The following is a 12,500-nucleotide window of genomic DNA, read 5'->3' as shown; positions in this document are numbered from 1 at the left end:
GCTGGATGAAATGATGAAAGGAAGACATAGTTGAGCAGCTCATTGTGAACTCTTGTTCTGATGATGACGAAGTTAATCACTTCAATTCTGTTTCCTGTGGACTCTGGACTGTGTGGGCGAGAGAGCTTCATCTAGAATGAGGCAGCACAGAGAGAGAGGGAGAGAGCTTCATGATTTACACCAGGCTCTGATTTCCTACAGACCTGAGATCAGCTGACAACTCGCTCTGCTGACTCATAGCAACCTGCTGAGTCAGCAGCTCCTGACACACACACACACACACACACACACACACTCACACACACACACACACACATACACACACACAACACAATAGTAAATAAAGATGCCCATGGCCTCTGGGACGTCACCCACAGGTTTCTGAAGCTCAGAGTGAGCTGCTCCACCGTCGCCTTCATGGCAGTGTCTGACTCCTCCCCTAAGAAGAGGGGTGTGTGTGGAGCTGAGACTTTGGTTCATATGCTCACCCACCTGTCACTCAAAGAGGCCATGCCCTCAAACCTCCATAACTTAAGTCCTTGTAAACAGTACCTGTAACCAGGTGAGGAGTCGTCAGTTTTATAAACGGAAGGACGAAAGACTCAGGTCGTGGTTGTCCATCCTCTCTGACTTGGACTTCCTGTGTGTCTCCAGGTCCGGGTGATGGTCCGGATCTGCTCGGTCTACAGCAGTGAGTCCTCAGAGTCCATGTCCTTCCTCAAGGTGGACGGCAGGAAGAAGCAGCTCAGTCTCTGCGAGACGTCGGGCGGTGGACAAAGACGCTCCTTGGCCTCCGCGCCAAAGACCTTCACCTTTGACGCCGTCTTCTCCCTGGATTCCTCACAGGTGAGTCAGTACGGAGGGCAAGGCTCAGACGTCTGTCAGTCATCAGTGTCTGCATCTACAGTTTTAGCTCTTCATCAGAGAGGAAACACGCAACAGCGTGTGTGTGTGTGTGTCCTAACAACACAACCTCATCCATGGTCATCAATCTATAATCATTAATTATGATACATGTAGGTCAGTGATGTATTGGATTGTTAGGTGAGACAACACACTGCAGTCTGACAGTAAACATGTAACATGATGTCACATCAAGTGACTCAAACCTCGCAAACCAACGTCCCACAAAGTCCTACAATGCAACACAACACCTCCTTGTTGTGAATGGCAGCGGAGGATAAAGGAACACAAGTTTCACATCGTGTTGTGACATCACCTCCGTGTCATCCTGAGCTCTAACCTCATTGGTCGGTTGGATCTGCGTCCTGATAGGCGGAGGTGTGCTCGGGGACAGTGGCAGAGGTCATCCAGTCAGTGGTGAACGGAGCGGACGGCTGCATCTTCTGCTTCGGACACGCTAACCTGGGTAACCGCAGAGACACACACACACACAGAGACACACACACACACACAGACCCACAGACACACACACACACACACACACACACAGAGACACACACAGAGACACACACAGAGACACACACAGAGACACACACAGAGACACACACAGAGACACACACAGAGACACACACAGAGACACACACAGAGACACACACAGAGACACACACAGAGACACACACAGAGACACACACAGAGACACACACAGAGACACACACAGAGACACACACAGAGACACACACAGAGACACACACAGAGACACACACAGAGACACACACAGAGACACACACAGAGACACACACAGAGACACACACAGAGACACACACAGAGACACACACAGAGACACACACAGAGACACACACAGAGACACACACAGAGACACACACAGAGACACACACAGAGACACACACAGAGACACACACAGAGACACACACAGAGACACACACAGAGACACACACAGAGACACACACAGAGACACACACAGAGACACACACAGAGACACACACAGAGACACACACAGAGACACACACACACACACAGACACACACACACACAGACAGAGACACACACAGAGACACAAACACACACACACACGCACACACACACACAGTCACAAACACACACACACACACACAGACAGACACACACACACACACACTTTGTTCCACTGAGGATTTCTTTTCTTTTTTTTGATTGTCACGTTGACTCCGCCCCCTCAGGTAAGACCTACACCATGATTGGTCGGGACTGCTCCACCCAGAGTCTGGGCGTTGCCCCGACAGCCATCTCCTGGCTCTTTAAGGTCATTGAGGAGCGCAGAGAGAAGGCTGGAGCTCGTCTCTCCGTCAGAGTGTCAGCCGTGGAGATCTCTGGCCGAGAGGAGACGCTCACCGACCTCCTGGCTCGGCTGTCCTCCTCCCCCTCCTCCTCCTCCTCCTCTGGGGGCCAGCAGGAGGCCCCGGGCCCCGCCGTGTCACTGAGAGAAGACCCCGTCTGTGGATCCCAGGTAGGCTGCTTCCTCTTACGTCACCTTCACCTCCCCAGGGTGGAAGGAAGTGGCCGCACAGTGACTGTGTTTTCAAAATAAATGCCAGGACACAGGTTGTCACACTCAGGAAAACTGGCACAGTGGAGGATGTTTCCTCAGGTCACCTTCATGTGTTCCCTCTTTCTCTCCTCCTTCCCTTCACCTCCTCCCATCCTCTCCTGTCCTTCGACCTCCTCCTCACCCCAGAGACTTCATCTCTGTCCACAGCTGTCCAATTAGTCCTGACCATCTCCCTTATTCTTATTCTGTGTTATCTCCCCGGGCTCCGTCTGTCTGCCACTTTTTATCTCCTCTCACTTTAATTTCCTTCCTCTTTTCTCCATGTTTTCCACCCTCGTTCAGACTTCCTCTCCGTCTCTATCAAACCTCATTGTGTCGTGTCGCCGCTCCTCTCCGTTTATTTCTGAGAAACTCGTCACATCCTTCCTCTTTGTAGATCGGACAACGTAACGAAACGACGTAAAAACATGTGACATGTCCGAGCTGAAATCACTGATCTGATGTTACTGAGGGAACAGAAGAAAGAGTTCAGACACACACTGACAGCAGAGCAGTTTGTCCTGTGACAGGTGACTGACAGACGCAGCATCATCAGTGACAGGTGATGTGACCTGACAACAGGTGAAAGTGGCATCAGCAGATGAACATGAGGAGCTGCTGCCTGAAGGTTTTCTACACTCGACTGTCACCTCTCTCACTCTCTCTCTCTCTCTCCGTCCATCAGCTGCAGAACCAGACGGAGCTGCGGGCAAACAATGCTGAGCGAGCAGCCTTCTTCCTGGACGCCGCCCTGGCGGAGAGGAGGAGCAGCCGGGCGCCAAGCGACCAGGAGGCCCGGAGGAACTCCCACTTCCTGTTCACCCTGCACCTCTACCAGGAGAGGCTGGACAAGAGCAGCAAGGCAGCAAGTCAGTGTGTGTGTGTGTGTGTGTGTGTGTGTGTGCGTGTGTGAGTGTGTGTGTGTTCAGAGAGAAGTCAACTACAACTCCCATGGTGCATTTCACTGAAAGTCATCCTCTCACAGAGCGTCACACTGTTGAGAAAACAGTGAATTTACCTTCTGAATCTCAGGTGATGGTGGTTTCTGGTTTCCTCTCCGCGGCAACAGCAGACTCATGGGTAATGAAGTTTTTAGAGACAGATTGAGAGAAATAAAGTGGAAATAATTCAAATTGGTGAGAGAAGCGGTATGAGAGAGTTTATCGACTGAAGTCCGTGATTCACACGGACAAATGGGCTCGTTGGAAAGATCAGATCGTCTAGTTGAACGTGACGTGACCCTCGTGTCTCTGACTCAAACCGTCGTGGAGTTATGATGCTCTAAAGACAACATGTGACTTTAAGGATATATTTACTCCAGTGGGCTTCAGAGGGTTAAAATCTTGTTTTTAAAGTAGAGACCATTGAGTGTGGACGTCAGAGACGAACTAACACTTTGAGTCTAAACATGAGATTTGTTGACATTTGTCCTGACCGGACTCAGTCTGTGTCTCATGTGAACTTCATGTGGATCCTCTGAAAGCAGACTGTGTCCGCTCGTCTGTTCGCCGTGGTGCAGCTGTGACACCGGACACCTCTGTTAGGGATCGGCTCGTTTTCCTTCCACTGTTCATGTCTGAACTCGTAGCAGCTAATTAGCTTCACATAGAGCTGCAGAAACATTAACGAGCATAAGGGCTACGCTAACGGCGCCCACGTCCACCTGTGGCAGCGCAGACGTTTCCACAGGTATTAGTGATCGACTGCGTCCACAGCTGGAATAAATCTGCATGCTAATGAGCCTGACGCCTCTGAGTCCTCAGTGTGTGTGAAGGCGAGCGCTCAGCTCTCAGCAGTTTGTAAATGTTGCTGATGCGGGTGTTTGATCCTTCGCACCATCATTCCTCTGACTTAATGAAAGCAGCAGAGAGTGATCAGACGTCCTACTACTGTCAGGTGTTGTACATATGTATGCACTGAGTAATATCAGAGTCAGATTATAGACGTGTAACACTTGTTTTTCTTGACAGCAGATTTGAATTAGCCAGTCAAAGTGCACGAAAACCTTGAAACTCATTGGTCCAGTCTAGAGACTTGATCTGTGACTTTAACGTCTCAGTGTGACTCTGGACTCCAAATTGAAACTTGAGGTGGGACTGACCTTTGTCGACTCTTCCCAATATTGACGTTCAGCCTCTCTGATGCCTCTCCGGCTCGGAGTTGGTTCAACTTTCCAACCTTCTAAAAACAGACGAGAGAGCCACGCCGTTACATCACTGTCGACATCTGTCTACGTCTCCAGTTTCCCAGCAACCCCAGCACCAAGGACGACATGTCGGACTACATCGTCTCTGTACAGCTGTTGCTCGTGGCTTTCAAACCCTACGTTAGCATCCAAACATTTTGATGTTGATTTTTTTTTTTTATTTCCAAAGTTTTAAAAATGGTGGATGTCACAGTTTTTGGTGGTTCTTGTTGGTCACGATCACCCCACCCTGCCCCTGATCTAAGCCGTTCTTGGTTCTAGACCAGCAAAGTGTCGCTGCCGCTCTCGAACCAGCTGCTTCCCTGGGCGTCAAAACGCAAAGAACCGGTTTGAGATTAGCCCTCGAAAGAGGTCATTGAGATCTTACTTTGGACTTGTTGGTTCTGACTGGTACTGGTACTGGACTGGATCGGAAGCAGGACTTACCTGTCTTGTTGAGGGTATTGAAATGGGACTAGTTGGTCTGGAAAACACTGACTTGTCCCATGTCTGAGATATGAGGTTTTATCAACATTTTCGTTGAACAGATTTTTATGTCCAAATTATTTAATTTCTAATATTATATTTTGTATATTTCTTCCTGTGGTCCTGGTCCGTCCCCCCCCCCCATGTTTGGTTTTGTTATTGATAATGACTTTAAACAGCCGTTGACTGATCCTGATCCTCTGTCTGAAACCGCTTCCATTTATTGACGAATGTTTAAACCAGTGAAGCGTCTCTTCACTAATGAGCAGTGAAACAGGCTTTGTGTATGTTGTCTTTTAACCCCCCCCCCCCCGTCTCTTAGTGTCTGGTCGGAGTCGGCTTCACCTCCTGGACCTGGGGAGCTGTGAGACGGACATCAGCAGGACCAGAGAGGGGGGTGGGGGTCAGTGTCTGTCTCTGTCTGCGCTGGGAAACGTCATCCTCGCCCTCGCCAACGGGGCCAAGCACGTCCCCTACAGGTAGGAGCTCACACTAATTTAATGATGGATGGGTCAAAGAGGGGCCCCGGGGGGGGGTGAAGTATGAAGCAGGTAGACAGAGTTTAATGTATTTTTAATGGGTTTTCAGCTGCTCTTAAACTGTTGATTGTAGTGATGATAACTGATGTGTGTATTCAGTCCTGGGGGATTTGTTATTCAGGCGGATTGTTGTGTGGAGCTCTGGCTTTATGTCCCTGAATATAGACTAGAATATAGGTCAAAGGTCACTGTGACCTCTCAAAACATAAACCACCAATTCATACACTAATTATGAGACAATTTAACTCAAATGTTTATTCGGACAAAACGGAGTGATGACATTTCATATCCCAAAGGTCAAAGGTCAACTTCCCTGTGACATAATGTTCTGGTCTGTAAGGAGAGGCTGTTACCATATTTCCTGTAACTTGGCTGGTTGATGGAGGAAACAGATTCTAGTTCCTCCTGAAGTAAATTCATAAAGTCCAGGACTCACGTGACGTTCCCGCTCAAACTGAACTTTGACAGATCCCACGAATAAAAGCTGTGCAGCAGTTTAAAGGAAACACGCAGATGGTGAAACCATCGGAGCACGTGACCGTGTTTGGAGGAAAAGCACCAACTTGTGAACTAATCATCGTGGGGTTAGAGAAAGACCAGATCTCAGTTTTGTTGTTCTGATTAAAGAAAGTAGAAAAAGCTTAGACTGTAGTTTTTAAATTCAGCGTGTGATCATTAAAGCTGTAATCTCACTACAGATCACATGTGGCGTGTACTTCAAAGTTGGCTTCATTAATGTGAAACGAGAGATCGTTCCTGTCGGGGCCCGACTGTTGCCTGGTGTAACGAATGGTTTCTTGGATCCTGTGGGGGTTCTCGGGCCTGACGTACATCTTTGCTCTCTTTTTTTTGGCTAACGAGGGGTTTCTTGATGTATTATTCAGGGACAGCAAGCTCACCATGCTGCTCAGTGAATCCCTGGGCAACATCAACTGTCGAACCACCATGATCGCCCACATCTCCGACTCCCCGGCGAACTACATGGAGACGCTGACCACAGTGCAGCTGGCCTCCCGCATCCACCACATGAGGAAGAAGAAGTCCAAGGTACCGCACCTGTGACTCTGGTCTGACATCGGCGGCTAGGTCCAGGACTTCTGACCAAATACTGGTCTGCTGATATTTATCACCTGAAACAAATCACTCTGATTCATTTGCCAAATAATTTCAATATGAACACAGTAAATGTCATTAAAAGTCCTTGTGTAATTCTGTGATGATTCAGTCCTAACACCAATATAGTGAAAAAAAAGACTAAATACATTTCAACAATGATCAGAAATATAAATTCTGATTAATAATTAATATATAATAAATCCCACTTGAGGCTTTTACAAAGAAGTCTTAATCAGGCAAAACATAAAAGAACTAAAAATATTTCCAGATAGGAATTAATTGAAAGAAAACTTAATTTAAATAGTTTTTATTGTATGTGTATGAAAGCTGTAGTAATGGGGCTCAGAGTGATGGGAGTCACTGGTTTCTTTAAGTCTCCATGATACCATGATATATTTATAACATTGAAGCTACTTCTTTAAAGGGAATATCAAGATTTGAGAGATTCATTGGTTGTTAGTTGAACATCCCTCAGATTATTGTGTGAGGCTGGTGACAGTTAAAACTCTGATCAGGTCAGAGCCATGTATTCATAATTCAGTTATATGTAATTCAGCCAAGATGTGACAGATAATCAATATGAGTGCTCCTGCGGGGGCGGCAGCCTCTGAGGCTTTCACACTGACAGGTCGTATTTGTGTTTTGTAGACTGAGAGAGCCTCATGGAAACATGCTCATACATGTCATTGACATTAGCTTTAGTCCAGCCCACAGTGTGCACCTTTAACCTCGGACTGTGTCGAAAACGCTTCAGAAATTGATTTTCCTTCAGGCCGATCGTTTGTTAACTCTGTGTTACATCTTTGTCTATCTGCAGTACGCCTCCAGCTCATCTGGAGGCGAGAGTTCCTGCGAGGAAGGTCCGTCCCACCGACCCCCACACCTTCGATCCTTCCACCCTCGGACCGTGGCCCTCGACCCGGACACGCCCCTGCTGCTCTCCAGTGATCCAGACTACTCCTCCAGCAGCGAACACTCCTGTGACACCGTCATCTACATCGGGCCAGGAGGGACGGCCATCTTGGACCGAGACCTGAGCGACAACGAGGGACCACCCTCCTTTGTTCCCATCATCCCCTCCCTGAACAAAAAGCGAGTCAAAGACACACCCAGGTCTGATGGTGACCACTTCAAGTGCAACACGTTTGCAGAGTTACAGGAGAGACTGGACTGCATCGATGGCAGCGAGGGCCCGGCCACATTCGGTACAGAGGGTAAAGCAGCACAAGCAGCAGCACTTAGGACTGGAGCTACTAAACCAACAGAGGTGACGTCTCAGCCCAAATCTGATAAGAACTCCTCCCAAAGGGTCTTAGAAAGCACACCCACCGCATGCACAAACAAACCTGATCAGGAACAATCCAAAATCTCCTCAGCTGGTTTGGACACTTCCAAACGGACAAGTGCAGACGGGGAGAAACTTTCAGCTACCCCCTTTCAGCCAGGTGTGGTGAGGCAGAGTGGGACAGAGCCTGTAGTGCGAGAGAAGGTCTACCTCAAAGGAGGTGGACCCAAGCCATCTGCCTCACCATCCTTACCTAGGACATCCAGGGCAGCATCTCAGCCTGGTGAGGTTGTTGCTAGGACTCCCCCAGTGGGTATGAGTCAACAAGCGCTGAGGCAAGGCCAACCACTGGGGCCACGTAGTATGGGAAGAGCCCTTCATACAAGCAGAGGCCCCATGGAGCTCAACAATCTCCGGGCATCACTGTTAGGAAGATGCCTTGACAGGGATTTTCTGAGGACTACAGTTACACTGCAGCAGCCCGTGGAGCTGAACGGCGAGGATGAGCTTGTGTTCACGGTCGTAGAGGAGCTTCCTCACGGTCTTGTCCCAGACAACGGCCATCCCTCCAACCTCCTCAGCTTCAACAGCGACTGCTCTCTGGAGGCCTTCGCCTCTGGTTCTCGCCCTGTCAGCATCATCAGCAGCATAAACGACGAGTATGATGCTTACACATCTCAACAAGGAGCCATGGGACCTGGAGATGATGTTGGAACCTACTTCCAGGAGATGTTTTCCCGACGTGGCAGTGAGCAGTCGTCCATTGGCTCACGACCAAGTGAAGAGACTGCTGACTCAGCTGAAAGAGAAGATGCTCGTTCAACAAGCAGGCTTCAGCTGAGGGACAAAAATATGGCAACAGAGAATGCATCAACACTGACCTCACCAAGTATATTTCATACACAGCAATTTTTGCAGCATGGCATCAAGAGCTCGCTGAACGACAGTGGAGTCTGTTTCTCAGAGCTGGACAGTAACCCTGCAACTCCAAACAAACCCTCATTTACCAAGTGCCCTCCCTCCCCTGACTCAACCAAAGCCTCTCTCAAAGGCTCTCTCAAGGTGAGAGCCAACACTCTGAACTCTTCACTGTCAACCCAGATTCCCCATCACGCCTCCCATTCCAGTCTTCCCAGGAAAACGAAGCCTACCTCATCTGCAGGTGTGGGCTGCAGCAAACAGGAAGGCAGACACGATGACTTTTTGCTTCAGGGAAGCAGCCACTTAGATCCCAGAGAGGTCGAGTTTCTCTCTGCAGGTAAGCCATCAAGAAGTGGCGTAAGCAGCGCTTCCTCTAAGAGGTCCAGAGGGAACAGTAACAGTGTACCTCGTCCACCAAAGGCACAAGTGTCGTCTTCAGGTCAGAGGGTTGTGGATGGTTGTGAGAAGTCCAGCAGCAGGAGAGGAGATACTCTCATCAAGCTGCCACGACTCACCCGAGGTGCAACGACTCTAGGAACTGTTTCCATCCCCCAGAGTTCTGAATCCAAATGGGGTCACGAGACCACTTCAGTGGCCGGTACCCTAAGGTTTGCTTCCTTGGGAAAGAAGTCAAATGGCCAGAGAACCAACACCATCTCCAAGTCTGGATCTGGAAACATCTCTCCAAGTGCCTTAAAAACAAGCAGCGACATTGGGAAGTCCTCATTCCCTAAAACATCAACCTCGGTGGAAGAATTCACCGCCAGGCTCCGGGCAGATTCATTCAGCCACCGGACATCAAGCTTAAAAACTGAACATGGCTCAGCCAGGACATCATCAAGCCTGAAGGCACGAAAAGCAGATTCCTCCAAGTACTACGGCAGTCTGTTGTCTCTGGAGAGATGTGACAGTCAAGCCTTTGCTGGCTCCAAGTCTGAGCTGTTCAGGGACAGCAGTGCTGCTGCTGTAGGAGGTAACAGCAGGTCAAATAGATCAGTGTCAAGACTTGGGGTTCCAGCCTCTACCTCCACATCTGCTTCTTCCTCCCAAGTTTCTCCTGGTATCTTTGCAACCACAAGCAAACTGGGGCAGGTCCGAGTCAGCGGCAGCTCCCGAGCAGCAGTTTCTGGTGGGTTGAAGGTTCGAACATTGTCTACCAGCAGTTCCAAAAGCCTGAGCTCCTCCCCAAAACCTCCTGATAATGCAGCTGGACGCAACCCCAGCCTACCGCTAACCAGTAAGTCCCCTGCTCGCTCTGGGATAGGAGCCAAGACGGGAAGAGGCACCATCATGGGCACGAAGCAGGCCATCAGCAGGGCGGCTAACAGCAGGGTTAGCGAGCTAGCTGCTGGGAGCCCAAGGAAACAGCTCAGTAGGGGGCATGGACTGACAGGAAGTGATGCCACTGACAGCGGTACTAGTAGTGTCAGTGGTTCACCAGTCAACACACCAATACCATCACCTTACAGCAAGATCACTGCACCTCGGAGGCCCCAGCGCTACAGCAGCGGGCACGGCAGCGACAACAGCAGTATCCTGAGCGGGGAACTGCCCCCCGCCATGGGCCGCACCGCCCTGTTCTACCACAGCGGGGGAAGCAGTGGCTATGAGAGCATGATCCGAGACAGCGAGACCACCGGCAGCACTTCTTCGGCACATGACTCCATGAGCGAGAGTGGCGTGTCCTCGTCCAGCAGGAGCAGAGTCTCTAAATCGCCAAAGAAGAGAGGAAACGGTGAGTCCATATCGTGTAGATTGAAAACAGTGGCATACAATCTGAATTATTCTGTTATTTTGAAATTGACTGGAGCTGGAGGTGAAAGTTTCCAGCCTGTCAAACCCTCTATTTTCAGGGTTCTGGGTTCAAACCTGCCAGAGTTTGCATGTTCTTCCTTCCTCCAACAGTCCAAAGACTTGGAGGTTAGGTTAACAACTGCTGGTTAACGGCTACAGGTTAAGTTAAAGAGTACAGGTTAAGTTAATATATAAAATGTATATGTATATTTTATATATTATATATATATATATATATATATATATATATATATATATATAATATATATTTAATTTGTATATACATGTATGGTTTTATAAATGACCTGGTGCATTCCAGTACCTGCTGTTCTCGTAGGAGCCGACTGAGACATTCGTCTGGTCCGTGTTTGTTGCTGGAGGACATTAGCATCATTGTTATTTGATTTCCTTTCGATGGATTAAATCTTATATTTTTCTGGGTATTAAAATTGTGAATTGTGAATGAACAAAAAACAACAGCTCATGAGGACAAATGTAAAAAAGAATTGTCTTAACCAGTTATTATTAAAGTTCACGTGACAGTCAACAACTATTTCTGAATGCACTGATTCAGAAATGGAGAGAGCCATAAAACTTATTAACATTTTTATGGCTTTTTCCAAAATGTGCTGCCATCCATCAGAGTGTGTGATGATGGGCTGAAAGTGGCTGTTCTATATAATGTTTTCATGAATGCTGAGCACACGGCAGAGTGCAGGTATTATTGCTGTGGGAGCGTCTATCAAAGGCTGCTCTCCTCACCGGTTCCTCGCCGCATGAATTCATCTCAGCCCGACGTTATCCTAAAAAAATCTACATTATCTGTGACGATGTTGTAGTGTATTCCACCTTACAGCAGCTGATTGTGATTCATGGCGGCGGCGGCGATGAACGGGTCAGGCGGCCTGATGCATATGGAACCGGCACTGTGTGATCTGCCTGCCATCAGTCCTGTGGATCTTGGTTCGTTTCTGCCTCATGAATATTTCATGAAGCCGCCGGCAATTCCCGGTGTACATATCCAACTCCAATTATCACCCACACACACCCCCCCTCCCCCATCCACTGCACATCACTCCAAAGCGTGCACACACACACACACACACCTACACACGCACACACACACACACACTCCTCCTCAATATGTCACTATTTCTGCGTCCTCACTTTGAGACCCAGGGTGTTTAATGAGCTCTAATGGCTCTTTGTTTGTGGCGCTTGCTGGTGCTTTTCATTTTACTCTATTTATTTATTTATTTGTTTATTTGATCGGGACAACACATGTTAATAAACATCAGTACAAGCACAAAATGTAAACACGACAGATTGTAGCAAAAATGCTAATTTACATCGTAGTCCCTGAGCAGGTGACAGAAAACAAAAACATTACAAGTCACAAAACAGATACAAATATAAAATACACAAAATAAAAAAAGACAAATACATGTTGCTGCAGGTTGAGTTAAAGTGAACACAGATTTTTTCTTTGACTTAAAGTTATAACGTGTAACTTTTCCTCATTAAAACGTCTAAAAACATCTAGACCTCTGTTCTATGTTCTCTATGTTCTATATGTTCTATGTTCTCTATGTTCTATATGTTCTATGTTCTCTATGTTCTATGTTCTCTATGTTCTATATGTTCTATGTTCTCTATGTTCTATATGTTCTATGTTCTCTATGTTCT

General features: G+C 48.0%; 1 protein-coding gene across 1 annotated transcript in view; it reads left to right on the top strand.

The window, feature by feature from the left end:
• LOC111231702 (kinesin-like protein KIF26A) overlaps positions 1 to 12,500 on the top strand; it is a 39,853-nt gene that overhangs the window by 22,459 nt on the left and 4,894 nt on the right. The window contains exons 9-16 of the mRNA XM_022758920.1: positions 655 to 846; positions 1,276 to 1,369; positions 2,121 to 2,407; positions 3,174 to 3,357; positions 5,482 to 5,638; positions 6,583 to 6,745; positions 7,632 to 8,173; positions 8,282 to 10,755. Coding sequence (XP_022614641.1) covers positions 655 to 846; positions 1,276 to 1,369; positions 2,121 to 2,407; positions 3,174 to 3,357; positions 5,482 to 5,638; positions 6,583 to 6,745; positions 7,632 to 8,173; positions 8,282 to 10,755 — 4,093 coding nt within the window. The remainder of the gene's footprint in view (positions 1 to 654; positions 847 to 1,275; positions 1,370 to 2,120; positions 2,408 to 3,173; positions 3,358 to 5,481; positions 5,639 to 6,582; positions 6,746 to 7,631; positions 8,174 to 8,281; positions 10,756 to 12,500) is intronic.

Source organism: Seriola dumerili, unplaced genomic scaffold (assembly GCF_002260705.1).
Source record: "Seriola dumerili isolate Sdu_G_001 unplaced genomic scaffold, Sdu_1.0 BDQW01000312.1, whole genome shotgun sequence".
Taxonomy (NCBI): domain Eukaryota; kingdom Metazoa; phylum Chordata; class Actinopteri; order Carangiformes; family Carangidae; genus Seriola; species Seriola dumerili.
Note: the sequence above shows the minus strand (reverse complement) of the source record. Positions and strands in the feature narration are given on the sequence as shown.